At 38.7% G+C, this 20,541-nt stretch overlaps 2 protein-coding genes across 2 annotated transcripts; one reads left to right on the top strand and one right to left on the bottom strand.

Annotated features, from left to right (window-relative positions):
- Positions 1–344: 344 nt before the first annotated feature.
- Positions 345–5,363, bottom strand: si:ch73-52p7.1 (uncharacterized protein LOC100321084 homolog). The gene is made up of 2 exons (XM_042502568.1): positions 5,288–5,363; positions 345–1,461 (listed from the first exon to the last, which is right to left on the bottom strand). Exon 2 carries the CDS (start codon positions 1,386–1,388, stop codon positions 579–581), a length of 810 nt encoding a protein of 269 aa, XP_042358502.1. The 5' UTR covers positions 1,389–1,461; positions 5,288–5,363; the 3' UTR covers positions 345–578.
- A 1,290-nt stretch (positions 5,364–6,653) lies between these two features.
- Positions 6,654–20,138, top strand: ifngr1l (interferon gamma receptor 1-like). Its single transcript, XM_042501929.1, has 7 exons — positions 6,654–6,883; positions 14,626–14,752; positions 15,214–15,398; positions 16,528–16,721; positions 17,046–17,211; positions 18,661–18,776; positions 18,888–20,138. Exons 1-7 carry the CDS (start codon positions 6,817–6,819, stop codon positions 19,245–19,247), a joined length of 1,215 nt encoding a protein of 404 aa, XP_042357863.1. The 5' UTR covers positions 6,654–6,816; the 3' UTR covers positions 19,248–20,138.
- Positions 20,139–20,541: the final 403 nt, after the last annotated feature.

The raw sequence follows: 20,541 nt of genomic DNA on the forward strand, positions 1-20,541 counted from the left end.
ATAGTCATTATATGTCTTTTGAGGTCATTTGTGTCTTTTTTGGTTTTGCCTATTTTTGTAGTCATTTTGTGTCTTTTTGCAGCTCTTTTGCATCTGTTTGTGGTCCTTTTGTGTTTCATTCTGGTTTGTTTATGTCTATTTGTTCTGCATTTCTTCTGCTTGATTTTTGTCTCTTATGGATAATTTTGTGACTTTTTCGTAATTTTGTCTCTTTATGGTAGATGTATGTCTCTGTGAAGTAATTGTGTATTTAATAATTTTTTGTCACCTTGTGGTTGTTTTTTTCTGTTCTTTATAGTCGTTAGTTGTCTCTTCAATGTATTTTTTTGTCTTTTTTTAATTGTTTTGCCCCTTTTTGCAGTCTCTCTCTCTCTCTGGTCTTTTTGTGTCTCTTTGTGGTTTGTTTGTGTCTCTTTCAGACTTGCTGGTCAGTACGTGTTGATTTGAGTGACACTTTGCAAGTGAAGGTCAGAGGGGCTCCTGATGCCTTGGGCCCCTGGTTCCTTTTAGTAATCCATCCATGCTGAACACTAGATCATCCTCCTCCAATTGTGCCCTCCTCAAAAAGTTATTTGGTATTAGTAAACAAAACTGACATATATGACAGATGTCACTGGTAATTTTGGCAGGTGGAGGTCAGGGAAGGGCAGCACGCCGTCATTGTCTATGTGTGTCTGAACTGTGTAGGCTTTGACCACGGCTCCCCACTCCAGCACAGAGCTGTGGATGATTCCCAGTCTGGCCTGCTCATGATATGCCGCTCCCAGCTCCCTGCCCAGGAAGATGTCTTGGATGTGCGGTGAGGACAAAGCCAAGGAATCTCTCTTCATGTCTGCAATCAAGCCCAAATTTGTGTCTCTATCTCTGTTGTATCTGTTTGTGTCTAAGTGAGCGCCGTTATCTGTGTCTTGGTCACTGTTTGAGTCTGTGTTTTTGGCTCTGTTTGCGTCCGGACAGTGGTGAACTGACCTCTGCTCCATGTTCACCACTGTCAGCCTTTCAAGGTGCTGCACAGCAAAATGTCCCTCCTTGGCAGAAGAAGGGGTCTCTTTGGATCCTCCACAGTGGATCAGGGTGAGGTGTCTCACCTCTGAGTTGTTGAGCAGACGGGCTGTGTTTAAAGGTGACGTGAACCAAACAGTTAAACGTCTCATCCGGAAAACAGGAGACGAGTGTGACTGGGGGCGATGCAGGGTGGATAGCTGGATGTCCTTGCATTTGCAGTCTGCAAGTGATGAGATGCTGCAGGGCTGGGGGTCCTGGCTGCAGGAGTAGTACAAGAAGCTGTTGTGGGTCACATATGCCAGGCGCAGGTCAGAGCGCTGCAGAGCCACCGACACACACAGCAGCACACAGAGGAGAGGGCCGGGAGGGCTGAAGGCTGGCATCACTGCTGGAGGAGAGTTTCAGCAAGCATTTTGATTGGTGTTCACGTGTGGATTTAGGTACATAGACCTGAGCCTAGAGAAAAAAAGAACACACACATTCAATATTAGAAAAAAGAGTGAAGAAAACACACTTTACCTTTAATCAAACCCCTAAGTAGCAGCTGATGTAGCCTCAAGCAGAAATAAGATGTGGGCTAAAGAGGTCTGGTGAGATCTTTCCAACAATACACTCCCTTTTCTTTTTAAATTTAATAATCAATACCAAATGACATCAATTGAGGCAATTCATCAGACTTAACACAGCTTCCTCTTGAGTCACAAAATGCTTTATACCACCCTGTCCTCGCAAACTGGTCGTACATTTTACCACAAAAAGTAATGCACCCATAAATATACATGTTTTGAACGGCCGCAAACAAAAGGAGCACAAATAGTAATACTCCCCAATAAACAGACTTTGATTGGTTGATTTCCCATTTAAGTAAAGAATTTGAACATTTCTTCTAATGCTGTTTGTCACATTCCAGGATGACTGTATGTTGTATTTGTATCGTGTGGTAACACATTTGTCCTCACCATGTCTCTACTTAATGATTTACAGCAACTCCTGACTAACCCCTGGGGAGCAGGTGTGAACTTGTTCCACTCTGTTGTAGGTTGTTTTTCATCATAACAAAATTAACTTAACATTAGATAATAAGCCTATTGTTGACATTTTTATGGCACAAGTCCAAATGGTGGTTACAGTTCTGAATGACTGGCTAGGTTCATGTAAACAAACTCGTCCCTTTTTCACTGCAGGTCGACTTTCACTCACAGGAGATTCTTGCTTTTGGATACTGGAGCAAAATGATCCGAGGTCGCTCCCTTGTGTGTCTCTCGCCCATTAAGGATTGTCTTACTAAGAGGTGATGAGAAGGGATGTGGACATACCGACAGCTGGTTTGAATCAGTACTTTGCCACACACACAATCACACGCACATATGCACACACACACACACACACACACACACACACACACACACACACACACCGACATGCGCACTCACACATGATCTGTGATGGGTGTGATCTTCCTGCACTACAGTCAGGGATACAATGTTTGGCACTAGGAGCCCACATTGAATTTCACACACGCACAGAAAATTATAACTGTGGAGATTGCGTTGTGATTCCAGAGAAAACATTGTTTTGAAATCTTGGCTTATACAAAGGTCTGGGTAGATTTCTTGGTTTGGCAATAACATCAGTCTAGGAACAAAAGCGTTGACCACTGCATTCTTCCTTTGGCCTCACGTCACATTAAACAGAAGTGAACTATCATCAACAGTATATTTAACATCCTCTTTCAACCCTTTCATTTTATGTTAAAGTTAAACACATCCTCTTCTTTCACATTGTCGAACAGCATCATATGTAGCTGCTGTACAATGCTTGTGTTTAAATATCCAAACCCAGGATGGCTTCACCACTTTGGGAAACAGAAACATGTAGATGGCTTTTGCTTCATGTGTACACAAAATTCACCCTAAAATATTTGGAAGCTTTGTGATTTCCAGTTTAAAAAACAGTTTTGTGGGTTTGAACATTGTTTGGCTGCACAGTGTGAGTTTGTGCTTCCTGAAGTTTAAAGGGGCTTTAAGAGTTATTTGTTTTTCTGAGTTTTACTTGATGGCTAATAAAAATATCTAACAGCGGATATTAAGAAATGTGTTTAATGACACAAAAAGCTGTTAAACTCAGAATATTTGATGACAGTGTTATGTGTATTTGGTGATCTGCTGTGCTTAAGTTTGATGATATTTGAGGTTCAAGTTCCAAAGATGTAGAACTCTATTGAGTTTGGGCCGATTTATTATTATTATTTGTCATCTTAAGCCATGTCTTAAATAAGGAATTGAGACTGTCCTCTTTAAAAGAATGACAGCCTCTACCATTTAATTTTCCAACAAACAACATGTGTTTATGCCGAAGTGACAGAGCTATCCAGCAGCCACAGCAATTATGACGGAAGCAAAAGAGGACCTCAATTTAGTGCTGTTTTGAAAAGCACAACCACGACCGTTCCTTGACCTTAACCATGTGCGACCATGCTGACAATGGCCTCCAGGCCATAACAAAGTAATAATTTTAATCCAAACATTTTCTTTGCCTGAAACTAACCAAACCCGTAACTACAATCACATCCCAAAGCAGATTTATTTTTCAACACTGAAAAATGTGTAATTCTAGAGGGCATGGACAACAAACTTTGCACGTTGTTGTTGTTGAAAGACTTCTTGCAAGGGGAAACAATAGCAAGAAGTTATAAATAATAAGAGAAATAATTTGTCAGTTAGGGAAAATACGCTTCTTTGTTTTCTTGTTGAGTAAGATGAGAAGAGATTTAGATGTCAGGTCTGTATGTAAATAAGAAGGTGATTATCTGAGTTTAGCACAGAGACTGGAAGCAGGGGGAAACAGCCTGACTCTGTCTGAAGGTAACAAAATCGCCCTGCCAGCACCTCTAAAGCTCAGTCAAAACGTGATATTTAACCAAAAACCGAGGAGAAGGTGCAGTCCTGCAAGGCAATCAGCTGAAAAAATTTAAAAGTTGCTGCGACTAGTCAAGAAACAGTTTGGCAGTTGCCATCCCAGTAGAAAGAACAAAGAACTGAAGATGAATATGTGCGTTTATAAAACAGGTTCTACTATCCAGTGGAAAGGAAAATTCAAAATAAGATCTCTTCATTATCTGGCCTATTTCTCAGACACAACTGAGCGCAGTTTAACATCAATTTGAGATTTTGACCATTTTCTTAGAGTTCGGGTTAGGGTTAGGGTTAGGGTTAGGGTCTCTTGTCTCAGCCTCATTCAAGATCTTAAAATGCTGTTTTTTCTCTCTCTCACTGATCTTTATTTCTCTAAGATAATCTGCTTTTGGGTTAACAGGAAGATCCAAAAAGCAAACTTGATTGGCTTATAAAATAGCCTGCACAATTTCAAAATGTTGTCTCTTACATCAAATTCAAGTCTGAACTCCTTACAGTTAAGTAATCTCCAAATAAAAGATGATTTATTTCTGTGAGCTGCAAAATGTCCCCGTGGGTTAACTATTTTTTCTTAAATAAATAAATAAATAAATCTGTTGATAGAAATGGTTTGTTGTTATGCAAACTAATGGTGGGAGTAAAAGACAGAGAGGTACACTTGATAAGCATTAAAATACAGTGAATGAGCACAGATTTACTGTTATGATCAGCCGGCTCGTGGAAATGCATGAAAAAAGAAATCCAGAGTACTGTTTGTTTTTCTCTCAGACCGAAATTTTAACTCCACAGCTCCTCATGACCAGAGACATTCCTTCTGTTTCCTGGCTGTAAAAACTTTTCCACCCACAGCAGATTAAAAATGAATGAGCATTTGGCCACATTTTTGGCTTAACTATGAATCACTTAGTTGAACCTAAGGTGAATCAAGCCTCAAATATTAAGCCAAATAATCTTTTTTGGGAGTCAGCGGTGAAGTTTGTCCTGTTAAAACTTTCACTTTGTCATTTATTCCCAGAAAAAAACAGCTGAGGATAATACGTGACATCTCACAGAGATGTGATTTTTGTTAATTCAGCACCATAAACAGCTACAGTGTTTATCTGTAACACATTTTTACAATTTTCCATCAGAACAGATTTGCGAGAATGTTTCGATTACATAACTCAGACACAGGAATGCACAAGCTATGTAATGTAATGTGAGAATATACAGCGAGACTTGGCTTTCTGCTCCTGTTACGGACTAACTGCAGCACAAACACACATAGCCTATATTTTAAACAGCTTGTTAAACTTCAAAACAAACTTCAAACATCAATGCTAATGAACAGATAATTAAGTTTCCCAGATTTCTGTTGTGTAACTCACCTGAAGTTTTTGCTGAAGCGCTGATATGTGAATGCGTCAGTCTGAGGCTGGGATGGGAAGGAAAACTCACAAATTCAGCTGACGTCAGGATGGGGGAAGTGTTCCACAGAAAAAGCTGTAACTCACTAAGGTGCAGGCAGAGTTCAGTGTGAAGCCCTGCAGACACATAGAGACTCTCTGTTCTAACCAACAGATCTGTACCAAAGAGAGTCCCACAGATAATCTGTTTTTGATGGGCCATTTTTTGTCATATATGTGCAATGTCTTTTGAAGTATTGTGATATGAGTTATCCATTTATAGAAAAATAGTCGTTCATTTCATTGTTGAAGGTCAGAGGGCAAAGGTCTTTCACAGACTGAATATTGAATATTGTCATGCATCCTTAAGCTGCACTGCCTTGTGTGCCGACATTATCATGTCTTTTTAATCTGTACAGCCTAACTTGATATGTAAGTATCCTGGTGCCTCTGAAAACTGTAATCTGTAATAAATCAGTTTACTCCAACAATATATATATGATATGTAAACATTTAAAAATGCTGTACCGTTGGAAAAAAAGAAAACGAAAAAGGAAGATACCGTGTATTGTCATTTTTACTATTTCTTTATTTATAAGGACCCCACCCCCAGAATAAACTACCCCCATCAAAATAAAAAAATAATGATAGCTTCAATTTTGCTTATGATTTATGAGTTTGTTTAATGTAGAAACCCACCGCTGCAATATATTTGGGTGTGTTTTTTGTGTTGTGTTGTGTGTGTGTGTGTGTGTGTGTGTGTGTGTGTGTTTGGAACATAATTAAACCTAATTAAGTTAAAAAAATGTTGCTTTATAATGAAAGTCAGATGTATAACTGCGATAAAGAATAAATATATTTCCCGACACTTAAGGAGATAACAATGAGAGAAAAAAACTCCCAGGAAAGACCGGTAATTTCCCGGTGACGTGACATAAACGCAAACCAATTTTTAGCTGCATTCATTTGCTGTCGGATATATTAGTATTATAACTTGAATTTAAAGTATCCGTAACAACAGTTCAGAGTTAAGTAGTTCTCCCCTCCATAGGTTGTATCTCGTGAATACAGGTATATAAATATCAGGGGATTCACTGAATAAATGTACGGATATGTCTAAAACATTGTTTGGGAGGGGGTGATTTGTAACACGAAACTGAAAGCAGAGAAAAATAGCTAACAAACACGACACCTCTTGTGTCTATTTGTCCCTCTGTCGCGCTGTGAATTCATTTTATGCCACTTTATTTCTCAAATGAAACCGCAAAACATAATTGGGATCTGTTGTTTTTTTCTGAACATGAAATCTCCGAGGTTCAGTAAACGTTTCAAAGGAAAGGGATGGTCTATAGCTTGTGGATGTCCAGCGGAACTCAGCGTCTGATTTCGGGAGTTGGGCATGTATGTAGGCTGTTATTGTTTGTATGAACCGTCCCAAATGAAATGTTAAATTAGTTAGTGTCTCCTTTTGTGAAGAAACAAAACAGCGAGCACTGTGTCGTCGACTCAGCATGGATTTGGCGAAATTTCATCCCGTTTTCCTGCTTCTCTGCTTGTTACCAGCAGCGGTGGGCCACGGTGAGTATTAGCGAACTAGCTAACCTAAATCTGTGCTAAAAATCGCAATTTTAACCTGGGTTAACACCCCTTTGACGCCGAATAAATAAGAATTGCCACACATCTGAAAAAAGGCATATTAAATTGACTGGCAGGTTGTATGCGGTGTGTAATGAGTGGTTTGTGTAAAGTGGTGAAATGAGGACAGAGCATTGGCATTACTGGGAAAACGCTAAAATCCTGCTAGCTAACAGCGTGCTAGTAGGGAGTGGATATTTTCCTTTAACTCAACAGCGTATTCGCTGATTCTTCAATGCAAGATGTCCATTTTTCGAGGGTCAAATTATGTGTTTTTACTGTGTCATCAACCATTTTTTCCTATGATTTATATGTAGAGGTTGCAGCCAGATTGTTAAGCTTTTTTCCTGGCTAACGTTGCCCAAATCTATCAGTATGAGCACGTAAACAACTATGAAAAAAAGTTTAATTTGACATTTAAGGTGAAACGTCTCAACTACGACCCCATTAACGTGCGACATAATCATAAATTAATTGTCAAACACCGTAATCATGTGTATAAGCTCACATATGCTTGAACAAACCTATTGATAACGATTTAAGAGTTAACTTGCTCTGTTTTCTGGGTTTACTTTATTTCCTCTTTGTACTTTTCAGTGTTACCCAAGACACTGTGTTTGTGTAATGCATTTCTGCAAAATTGTGAGCATTTCTGCAAACCTTTTTTTTTTTTTCAAACAAGCCAAACATACATGCAATTATATTTGAAATTGAGATAAACTGGTCAACTGTGTATTCTGCTACACCAGCAGATGTTCAGTTCTTATTAGAAATTGTTGAAAATTGTTTGACTGATTGTTGTTGTTTAATCTTTAGTGTTTTGCCTCATTTGACATATAAGACACACTTAAGGACTGTAAGAGAGTGGAGATGTTGTTGAGAAAAAGTTGAGAAAATGATGAGAAAAAGTTCAAAACAGGATTTGAAACTTGGGCTTTTGATCTGACAAATGATGCTGCGTCAGCTTATTGCCTCAGATCTGATGCTGTTCACACTCTAGTGTACTAACGCCAGTAATTATGAGAATTACTGGTGGAGATTAGGTGGAAAAACAACAGTGATCATTTATGTAATGGAAGCAGGCATCACTTAAAATGGCATCAAGTGAATATGCATCGATCCTCTGCAGTCTGTTGTGCTTTCTGCAACACACTTGATGCTAAAATGGATCGTAGATGATGCTATCAGTAACAAGTGGCGCTAATGTATCCAAGTGCAGAAAGAATACATCGGCATGCACACTGCACAGCCAGTCAGCACTGTAGTGTAAGCACACATTTGTCAGTAAAGGACGTCTTGTTGTTGTCTTAAAAAGCTTTTTTGATTCTAAATTAATTATTAAAGTAAATTCTCAAGCAGATTTATCCTAACAGTCAGTCATTCCAGCTTCTCAGTTGTGACTGTTTCTGGCTTTTAATTTGTCTTTTCAATAAATTATTCAGCCCACACAGGAAATGATGATAAAATTGCTGACAAACATTATTTAACAATGATTTATTTTGATAATGGATCTGCTGATATATACTGTTCTCAATCTAACAATAATTATGTATTTTTTCCAATGTATCTCTCCTTATATTGAAAAGTCAAAAAGTTGTTTACTGCCCCATTTTAGCCTCTGGTTTGGCATATGCAAATCAATTGCCTTTGGGATGTTCGTCATGCTATGTCAGACAAAGATTTAATGGGTATACCTGAAGCCAGATGCAGCCAGTGCATTTTGCTTCCCCAAACATGAAGTGAAATTTGCAAGCGGAATTGAAAATCTTTTCACAAGTAGCCATTCAGGAAGTATTTTAAGCAGTTTGCCTGCCTTGAACTGCTATTCATCTCATGTGATGTAGACACATTTTTGATAAATCTGAGCCCTTATTTATAAAGCACTTCAGAGTCAATCAGAGCAATCAGGCTGACATGGGACCAAAAACATTTCTAAGCCTTACACCATATATATATATATATATATATATATATATATATATATACATATATATATATATGCATATATGCATAGATATATAGATATATGCAGCAATATGTTTACAAAAATAATTTCCATTAAAAAAGGATTTTATTCATATCTTTTTCATGTTTATAACCACAATTATGTCATTGGGTAAATTTTAGCCCCAGTTCAAATCCACCAGCTGGCTGTGGCCCTTCAATGTGAAGTTTGCACGTTCTTCCCGTGTCAGTATGGGTTTTGTTCGTTTGGGTTTTTGGTTCAGCAGCTTCGTCCCACAGTCCAAAGATGTGACGTTTTGGGTAATTGGTGACTCTAAATTGCCCGTAGGTGTTAAGTTGATTTTTCTGTCTCTATGTGTTTGGTGACCTCTTCAGGGTTTAGTAGACTTGGGCAACACCTGTTTTTTCATACCTGGGGTATATCATATATGATGATATCATTGTGTGGCACAAACTCAGGCATAACTCAGTTACTGCTCAGCTGCAGCAGCACAGAGAAATGCAGTCTCGCCAGTTTTTTTTCCCAGCATGACGCATGACTGCAGATTTCAGCAAAAATTGACAGTGAAAAAGTTTCTTTAGTCGTTATGTTGACTCTCTACCACCTTTTACCAGTTTCAGTGTCTTTATCTGTCACAGACATGAGGAAATACAAAAGTATCTGTTTTACTCAACCTTTCCTGTTCCTGTTTCAAAAAAAAAGCATCGGACGTCAGAGTGACACCACCCCTGCCGTAGATACATGGGCAATCTGTGGGAAACACTGATGCGACATGAGACTGTGTGTTGTGGTGAAGGTGTGTGTACTGAATCTTGTTGTCAGTCAGAGAGGGGTCTTGTGGGCACATCTGTGGACTGCTGGTCTATGACGATGTTGCTACAGCGGCTTTCACAAGGTCTCAGTGTGTTTGTACGGTAAATAGTTCTTTCAGTCTGCCGTAATACATGAACAGTTTGGGACATGCTCCCATTTTCTTGTTTAGAGTCTCGGCATATGATATCATGTTGCGCGGAAGAGACCAAAGTACTGCGATATTTGAACGTATTCCTCTGAAACCTTGAACACAATTGTAATGAGTCACCATAACTAATAGCACAGTATATGGCACTAAGAAAATATACACAATGCTTTTGAGTTTACTTTTATTTATGCCTTGAGTAGGTTTTCCCATTAAAGGGTCTCGATTGTTCACCACAGAGCTTGTTGAGGAGGCCTTTAGCTTGAGAGTGAAGACAATGAAAAAACAACTAACGACATATTGAGAAGTTCTCAGTTCACACATCTTGACAGTTTACAAGACATTTAATTAAGGATAGGTATCAAACACAGATGCTTTTTCAGTTAAGACTAATATTTATCCATAGCACTGAGTAAAAATGAAAACATTCAGTTAGTTCATCCTTTAAGTATTTTTTTCAAGAAAAAATGGCAAACATAATTCATTTTCAGGCCCTGTGCTTCTTTTATCTTTTTTTTTTCTTATTTAAATTTAAAATGATAGTGTTTTTGGCTGTTGGTTGGACAAAACAAGAACTTTTAAGATGTCAGCTTTGGCTTTAGTAAAAGGCGATGGGCATTTTTAACATTCTTTTGACATTTTATGGACCAAAGATCAATTGAGTCCTCTTGATTTAAACTGAAATCTTATCCCGACGCTTTTCATTTATGCAAAGTTCTTGTCCGGCTGACTGTGTTCATACAGTTAACATGAGCATGAAAAACCTGGAAAAGTCATTGAATTAGAAGAAATCCTTGAAGTTTACAAAGTCATGGACATTTTTTATGTGCAATGACAATATTACGTTTTTTTTTTCTCTGATGACCCTCTACAATGTAACACAACAACAAATGTTTGTCTGTAGCTGCTGACATAAAATGTGTCAATGTGGGATGTTTTTTTTTTACTGTCATGTACGTTCACTTATTTTCTCTCCGTGTTTTGTCTCTCACTTCATGTCTGCCAGTGAGCTGAAGTTATGTTTAAATAGACTTTGAATCTGATATGTTTACAATACATCAGGCAAGTAGAGTAAGTAGTCATAGAAAAATTTTAAAATTTTGTCCTTGAAAATGTGTGAGAACCCGAAGTTAACATCTTGGGAGTTTGGCTTTTTCTATTAAATGAAAAAAAAAGTTTTTATTTCTTAAACTTAGATATAAAAACAGTATTGATTAATGTTGGAAAATGCAACACCTATCTTTATATTTAACATATTTTAGTTTCACATCAAGATTTGCTCAATTCAGCCAAGTTAGTGCCGTTAAAGTGTGTCCACCATTCTGTTATTTTCACAAGACAAGACGCTTATCAATATCGAACAAGTAAACATGTCATACTTGCCTTTTTTACTTAACATAGCATTCAAATCTGAGCAGTGGTTGCTGGTGTTTGTGTTGCTTGTTAATTCTTTTTACAGTGTAGTGAGATCATTAGCTCAACCAGTTAAATGTCTGTACGCTGTAATAGCATGCAGCCATTATTGACGTGAGTTACAGTTTTTGTGTTTCACGTCCAAAGTCCAAATGTCTCATTTAAACTTGAGAGGCTGCAGTGACAAGAAGGTCACGTGCATCACTGTTCTCTGTGCATGATTTTTAGTATTTACTTTGTTTTTGAGTTTTAAACATTGTTTGGAATATTTGTTCAGTTTGTTTCTATGTCTTTATCACCCCATTCAACTCCTCTATTTTTCTGTCTTTTCACCCCTTTTTCATTTTGACATCACTGATGGGTGCTGTGGTTTTTCATTCTGACCCGAAGTACTGAGAGAGATTTACTGTCATACTCATTTAAACAAAACCCTCTAAATAGATGCAAAGCAAATCAGATTTAAAACTAACAGTACAAAATTACCAAGTAGAGAATATGAAAATATCAAATGCACAACAAACAAATCGACAAGACAGACAATGAATAAAAGCAAAATACCACCAAAGGTAACTCATTGTTCTTGCATGCTACCAACATGCACAGCACATCAGTCTTTCACAGTAAATTGTTGGACTAACTGTCACATCTTTTTGTGCACAAAAAAAAGTTTATCAGCGCGCCTGTAAACATGTTTGTGAACTCATTTCTGAAGTCTTTTGTGGCAAGTCTTACGCACATCACCATGACCTCCTTTTAAGTTTGATAGCATCTGCTCCCTCTTCCTGCTACTGAAAAATGTTTTCTGCTTTGTATGCAATAATCTGTCAACCATGTCTGCAGCTTTTGTTTCTGTTTTCTGTCCTCATAAGGTGAAACTTAACAGTCTGCCTAAAAAAACTGCTACACTCAAGTAAGCTTATAAAGAGTTTAGTGTTTTGTAAATCATCTCTTCCACAGCTGCGGGGTTGAGCCCTTTCCCATTCAAAGACATTTAGTCGGGTTCCCCAAGGTAAAACTGCAAAAGAGCTATGAAAAACTATCAGTCTGAATGTTGTTTTACTGTACAAAAGTCAACTGAGACTGCAGTGGGATTGTGTTTAACAGTGCAGCTTTTCTCCAGTATTTATAAATTCTTTTTTCAGATGAGATCTAATGGGTCAAACTTATTTTTTATTATGAAAGTTAAAGTTCAGAGTGATCTGTTTTCTCTCTTGTCAATGCCCAAGATCTTTTGCATTGTTAAATTTTTTCCAAAACATCTATAAAACTGAAAAAGAATGAAAAGGAAGTTAAAATGCTGTGTGTGTGTGTGTGTGTGCGCTCGCGTGTGTGTGTGTGTGTGTGTGTGTGTGTGTGTGTGTGTGTGTGTGTGTGTGTTGTGTGTGCGCTCGCGTGTGTGTGTGTGTGTGTGTGTGTGTGTGTGTGTGTGTGTGTGTGTGTGATGCGCTCGCGTGTGTTGTGTGTGTGTGTGTGTGTGTGTTTGTGTTGTTTGTGTGTGTGTGTGTGTGTGTGTGTGTGTTTGTGTGTGTGTGTGTGTGTGTGTGTGTGTGTGTGTGTGTGTGTGTTTGTGTGTTTGTGTTTGTGTGTGTGTGTGTGTGTGTGGTGTGTGTGTGTGTGACTGTGTGGAGCTACCTTGCGGTGATCGCCTCCAGCGACCAACTCTACTGTTGCGGTTATCACTTCTTTTACAGTACATATGCTTCCTTCTGAAATTTCTCTTTCACACTTTTCACATCTCAGTTTGTTTTTGAGCCTCTCTAAATTTACGTGGGTGTTATCACGTGCATGCACGTAAATGTTAGTTAACAAAGGAAATGAAACTGAAATTTACTTTTTATTTTCTTTTAAGCCTTATGATTACGGAGGTGACTCATAAAGCGTCCTTCCGGTTCAATAACTCGTCCATCTGCCAACAGCTTAACTGAAGCCTTTATTGTCTTTTTGAACTTTAAAATGCCTGAAAGTTTCAGGCCAGGCCAAAGTCAGTCTTAACACAGTCAAAATCACAAATGCTACCTTATTTTTTTATCTTATTTTTTTCTATCTTCTTTTCTCCCTGTCTATTTTTTTTTTATTTCCTGGAAACACATATAAAGAAAATGTAATCCGTGTTATAATCTGATAATGTGTACGTACAGCCTGAGCTGGTATAGTTATTTAAACCAGACACTATGGCTCAGTTTAAATTGACAAAGAAATGTGACGACAGCCTGACCTGACAATATACCAGCCTAAAGAAACATGTCTGCCTGCATGATGAATGTGCAAACAGAATGAATATTGCCAATGTTGCTTCAGTAAACCACAACAAAACGGTGAACAAAAAGGATATTAACTGTTTTATATGAAACAATAAGAAATGATGTTTGTTTTGGTTTTATTGTGATTATCTCTAAGTTGACAGAAATGAGGGCCATTTGTAAGATTTATAGTTGATGCTTTACTAAAAAAATACTAAAGATTACTGCTGTGTGTCTGTGTGTGTTTGTGGTGTGTGGACACAGTACATTTGCAATGCTATGAAGTGTTGCTGCTTCCTGTAACAGGAGGTAAATCACCAGGTTTGTGTAAACATGCACTGGATAAAAAACAAAGAAGACAAAGCGAACAACCATACTGATCAGCTTTTAAATAATGCAATTATAATGTAATGGAGCTAAATTCAAATCAAAGTCACAGCACTGATATGACCATCACTGAACAAGAGGGTAAAGGGGAAAATGCTGGCTATTGCTTTGTGCTTTTGTACTTTGGATTTGAGGAAGTGTTCATAGGCTGTTGGGAAGTGCCTGATTTTTATCTCAGTCCCTCGGGTCAGAAGAGACATTGCAAAAAGTTTCTGGTGGATTTGATTTAAACAAAAATACAGTGCAAGCTGTAGTTGTTCCATCAAGCTGAAAGAAGTACACTCCTTGAATATGTACTTTATCTGTGCTAGAAGCCAAACTTTTTTTTCCTGGGACTTGTGCTTAATTTTAGAGTTATGTAGGTTACTGTGCCTGTGTGTGTGAAAATCACGTCTGTCTGCTGAGAGGTTCAGCAGTAGTATATTGTCTTCCTGTTTGCATGCAGTGTCCTCTAGTGGGAAGTTGATGGTACTGAAAATCCTCAGCCTCCCTGAATTTGACAAAAACATGTTCATGAAAACTCCTCAGTGCAGATGTGACTTTCTCCACATTCAAAGGCAAAGAAAAGGGACCTCCACTCATAGCATAAAAATTTTGATGATGATTTTTGACTGCCTGATATTGATTTCATGGTTTTGTTATGGTGTTTGAAGACGGTCAGTGTCAAATTTGAAGGCTTTAAAATACATGCAGTCTGACGTTTCTGTTTCTGCTTCCACAGTGGAGCCGCCCACCAACGTGACCCTGCACTGCCACAACATGCACAACGTGCTCAAGTGGAGTTATGACCAACTCTCACCAGGGCTTCGATTCAGAGTCAATATTGGCTCAACATTAGGATTAAACGGGTTAGTGTTTTTTCTAATGTTGCAATTACCTGCAAAAAAAACCCATTCATTTAGAGGACTTAGTGATCCTTTAGGCCTTGGTTCCTAAAATGCAGCACACGTTATTTCTTAGCAGAAAATACATATCAACTTTGCTGTGCTTTTTTTTCATTTTAGAACTGATTTGGAGGTTAAGTGGATGGATACACATGTTGATTAGGGCTTTGATTGTTCATAAATATGAATGTTTAGATGCAGAATATCCAAAAGAAATCACAATTAGACAACCTTGATTATGTTTATTTACAAACCTCTTTCTAGGTAATTGTTCGAAAGTGTTTCTTAGAAATTACAAGTTATAATTAATTAGAACTATTTTTAGATGTGTTAGACTTTTTAAAGACATTATAGATTATAATTTTAGTCTTATGCTCATTATCTTTTTCTTAAAAAAGTCTCTCTTTCCTTATCTGTTTCCCCAGTCATCCTCAAGTACTCTGGGTGGACCCACCAGCTCCACTCCAAGCTGACGTGTCATTTCTCTCCGATCCAAGTAACGAGTACCAGCTTATGGTCACTGCTGTGGTTGCAAACAATGAGTCTGAGCCTGCGCCTGAGGAAGGAATCATTTTCAGCTATTTCAAGGACTCTCAAGCATATCAGAAATGTGAGTATTGATGTCAGTATTCACTGAACTCACAGTGAGACCTTTGATAGTCATGCTGTGAGGCTGCTCTGTGAGGCTGTACTCGGACACAGTGGGACTTTAAACGAGATGCTAACATGCTCACCGTGACAAGTCTGTTGCTTTAGCTCTGCCTTTCTTCTCTGGTGGACCAAGCACTTCTGGGGGATGGAAAATGCGTCACTAACTGTGCACCTCTAGTAAGACACCCAGTTCATCATAATACAGGTGCAAGGGCTTTCATTACTTCAAGGGATCGCCAATGTTATTAGAAGTCATTCTAAGAAGAAAATTAGTGTGTACCAAATTTCAGTCAGAGCCAGAGTAATAGCTTTTGAGACATTTCACTGAAAACCACAAATGTTAACCTCATGGTGGCACTGAAGGAAAGGTCACGGGATCGCTTCTCTCAGGATTTATTGTCTGGGAGCCATGAAAGTCTTTAAAAAGTGTTAATCCATCGTGTAGATATTGAGATATTTTAAGTAAACACTTGATCTGCTGGTGGTGCTAAAGGAAATGTTAAAGTCAGAAGAATTGATCATCTGTGCACCATGAAGGTCTGTGGTGGTTAGACCACAAAAAAATGAGCCACCCGCCGTCCCTTTTTGCTACTAGGTAGTAGTCTAAAATCCTAAAAGAGAACATAAATGTGACTTGCAAGAAAAGCCAGAGCTAAAAACAGCAATACTGGAATTTGTTACATTAAGTGGAGTACAATAACTGCCATCCTTGTTAAACATTTCATTGTCTCTTAATACCTTTATGTTGCATGAAGATGCACATGCCAGACAAACAGTCGAAACAGGCATGACCGTGCTGACAGTTTCATACTCTTTCACTGATCAGCAGATGGTGGTGGGAATATGTCAAGAAACGCGTGCATCTTTAACATAGATGTAAGAAGTTATAAAATTAAGAGTTAAGTGAGAAATCAAGGCCTAGAAACATAACTAACATAATAAATCTGGCACAGAGTAATTACTTTGGTCTTCTATTTCAAGTTATTCAGACTCTAAATTGTCAGAATAATGGTTAGCTTTTCATCATCTCAGTATGTCTGCAACATGAAATCGATTAACAATTAAGCCATGTCTCTGCTGGTTTCCAGGTTCTGTGGATTTCCCAACAGTAAATGTCACTGCCCAACAGGATGATACTGTGCTGCTCCGCTTCACACATCCTTGGCTGCTGTACCACAAAAGCATTAGTCCAGATGCAAAAATATCCAAGAAGAAACGCAACAATGCGCAGAGCAGCCAACAGCTGCCTGTGTTTAATTACGACGTACAGGTCATCAGCCAGGTCAGACAGTTACACAACTTCTGCACTTTGTTATGTTTCTTATGACATTTACAAAACAATAAATGCAGAGGAAATTAGCTGTAGATTTGTGTCAGTTTCCTCATTGAATTATTAGTCAAACAATGATAGTTGTTTTATCAGGAGCAGAAGCAGGAAATGCTGCTGTTAATGTAGTATTATCATTTACTATTAGTAGTACAGCTGCTTAACATTATATGAGTTATATGTTACATAACACAGATGCCATTCTGCAACATGTGTACAAATTACTGTACCACTGTGAAGTTTTGTTAAGAGGAGCCTTACTGTTTGTTGTATGTGCAGAAGGGACACCACAGGAAGAGCTGTGTGACAAGTGTGTGTGAGGAGAAGTTTTCAGTGGATCCTGCTGAGAAAAAACACTGTGTGAAGGTCAAGGGAGAGGTGGAGAAAATCTCAGTTAAAGCCACACAAGAGTACTGCGCCCTGACAGTCGAAGAAAGACCAAGCAGTTAGTAACATTTAATTTATTTTTTCTGTGCGTTTTTCCAGTGTGAGTTGTCAATGTGAAGATACACAGCAGTCGTTCTTCGAGGAATTATGGTTTGTTGAATCTCCTATATAGTGTGACTATTGACACATATTGTCATTGCAAAATGCCAAAACTTGATTTATAACCTGTAGGGTTGGGTGTCATTCAGATTTGAACCGATACCAATACAGGTGTGAAATTTAATGCCCACACCAAGTGGTACCTTTTATCCGTACTTTACTCTGTCTGTAATAACAAAAAATTCTGTTAATTAGTAAATAGAGCTTAATTTAAACATTATTTTATTTGGAACAGTTAACACACTACACAAAATCCCGAAAAGCTCTGGCCTGTCAGTCTGTCACCAGGGCATAGTGTGAGGACACCACCCAAATTGTGAATAGAGAACCAAACAAAGCTGACGTCAATATGAAATCAAATCTTCTTTAATTCGCATGTTATGCTGAGCTAACATACTTTAACAAAATGTAGTTTGTGTTGACATAAAACTGAAGTCTGGGAGCTATTGAGCCCGTTACAAATACTGCAATGAGCATCGTCTGTGTTGAGTTTGGAAAGGTGAAAGCTTATGTGTTACTTTTTTGGGCTCACCATTACCCTGCAGGGGTGATGCAATCTTGTTCTTTATCCTTATTTCCATACTCATCCAGATCCAGGTACCAAAATTTGGCACAAATTGATTGAATACTATTATTATATTATTGATTACTATTGTTTACTATAAAGTTCGGCACCCAACTTTATTAACCTTATGTTTTATATTGTTAATTAACATTACAAACAGGTCTCCCTACACTTACAAGTAAGTACATAACCTTTTATAGCTGTGAAAAAAAGCCCCTCTGAGTGTCCACCACGATTCAGGGTTTCTGCTGGAAACGGCAGTTAGTCACTGTGTTGAAAGTGGGCTCTCAGACACAAAGTGAAAATGTTTCTGCAGCCTGCGGGAATTAGTATTGTTCGACCTCTGGTTCACAGATATTTTCTCCCAAGCGCACTGTTTTTGTAGATAAAGAAAAAAACAATCCTCTTACATACACATAAATAAACTAAAATTTATATATATATATATATATATATAACCAACCATATACAAAACCAAAAAAAAAAAGCACCCCATCATCTAATAACTAGAGACTCATCATTGGTTAGTTTAACCCACAGTCCTTTTACAAGGAAAGCCCCCCTCCCTTCAGGAATCACCACTGCTCTGTGTGTGTGTGTGTGTGTGTGTGTGTGTGTGTGTGTGTGTGTGTGTGTGTGTGTGTGTGTGTGTGTGTGTGTGTGTGTGTGTGTGTGTGTGTGTGTGTGTGTGCGCGCGTGCACGTGTGTGTGTGTGTGTGTGTGTGTGTGTGTGAGAGATTCTTGGTCTGTCTTTTAGTGTTTTTTTTCATCTGTTTCATCTAGAACTTGTCTACATCGCCGTTGCGGGCGGTCTGTTGGCCTTGGTTGCAGTTGTTGTTGTTTTCATCATGGTATTCCGAAAAAAGACCACGCCCTCAACTTCTTTACCAAGATCGATGGTACGCTCATCAAACCAGTTCTAGTTTTCTTTCATCATTTTAATGGAAATTAATGTTGTTTTTTTTTTTTACTTTAACACTTATCTAACAATTTCTCTTTGTTTCATAAAGACATTCACCAATAAACTGAAGCAGTTGCGTTCTGGAGTGGTTCAAGATACAATCTCTGTGCCGGTAGTGGCGCCTGCCTCACCCACACCTCTGCTGACACCAGATGAGATTGAACCCACTTTGACTGTTACTCCCTCCGCCGAGCCAGACCTCCGTCTGCCCATTGGTTTGCCAAAGGAGGATGAAGGTGTGTCTGTTGACATGGAGGTAGGAAGTGATGAAGGACCTGGCTACATGCAGGGCAGGAACCTGGAAGAAGACGATGAGCTTTGCTCCAGTGATGTCCCCTCTGGTTATGAGAAACGTGCAGTGTTAGTTGAGTTAGGAGAGGGTGAACTGGTCGAGGGCTACCATGGTTGAATGTGGAACTTGTGCCACATTGAATGTTTTACAAGGTCAAATAAGGCACTCTCCGGCAGTCACCCATCATTAAAATTGAAAACTATGAAAGTCTGAACAGTGACTTACAGTCGTGGTTACAAGTGCCAGGTGGTCTGGTTTGTGTTATTGTCTTTGTGTTTGTGTTATTTCAGACCATCTCAATGCCAAGTCAAATGAGAATCAGGAATTTTCCTCTTGTTAGTGCACCTTGACGTGAGTTACATTTTTATTTGTATTTTCATTAATATGTCGGAGTGGCACAACAAGATCAAATGTCAAAAGTAATTGCCAAATCAAATCAGTCAGCAGAATTTTAGCAGTGTGGTAATCTTGTCCTTAAATCCTCGTTTCTGCTAGACAAATACCCATTAACACCCGCTTACGTCTCGCTTTGGTCTTTAGCAGAAACGGTTACAGTCGACTTTGATTACCACACCAAATCATACTGCGGCAGTACTGTACACATAACACCTGGATGAGCAAGCTTATTTTTAACCCTCTCCTGGTGCAGTTCATTGATGTCACAAATTGCCACAAAGAAAAGCACCCGAAAATCATAAAAATCATTTACCAACATAAACAAAGAGGTAACCACTGTAACCTTTTCAATGGCCTCCATGTTGCCTTCTGCATTTTACTGACCCTGTTTTTCAGCAAGTTAAAGTTCGGACATAATTTCCACATTGCAAATCCACACAAAGCTGCTGTCATGTGGTCACAGATGCACACAGATCCTCCTATTGCGGACATCGTGTGAAAGAGAAACTGAGCGATGCCACTGGGTCTGGAGTAAATGTCTGTCGAATATCCATCTTTAAACAAACTTTACTGCGGCAAGGCTCCTGCTGCTGGCTTGACAGCAGTGTTTTTGGAATAGACATGCAGCATCAGCTATGTGTAGAGTCAGTGCAGTCAAAAAATAAATGGGCTGCACACGGACATCAGCATAGAGTCCAAGTCGAACCTCGCAGTCACGGGTGGATGATGACATTTATGTCACGTTATGCCACGACTCACACAGACACGTGGACAAGGATACATGAATTGGCCTTTTTATGACATTGCGGGTGACAAAACAATATAACACACAGACAGGCACACCGGTCTGCTGCAGAGATGTGTACACCCCTCTGGTCTGTTAGTGATAGGAAGCATATTTTAGTTTACCCACATTTTAAAAAACTGCATATTTGTGCAAATTCTGGTAGGAAAGGGGTATTAAGTTCTTAATTTCTGTGTTTTTTGGCCCTTGCAGCCTGTGATCAATTCTGCT

The sequence above is a fragment of the Plectropomus leopardus genome, chromosome 15, assembly GCF_008729295.1.
Source record: "Plectropomus leopardus isolate mb chromosome 15, YSFRI_Pleo_2.0, whole genome shotgun sequence".
NCBI classification, from domain to species: Eukaryota; Metazoa; Chordata; class Actinopteri; order Perciformes; family Serranidae; genus Plectropomus; species Plectropomus leopardus.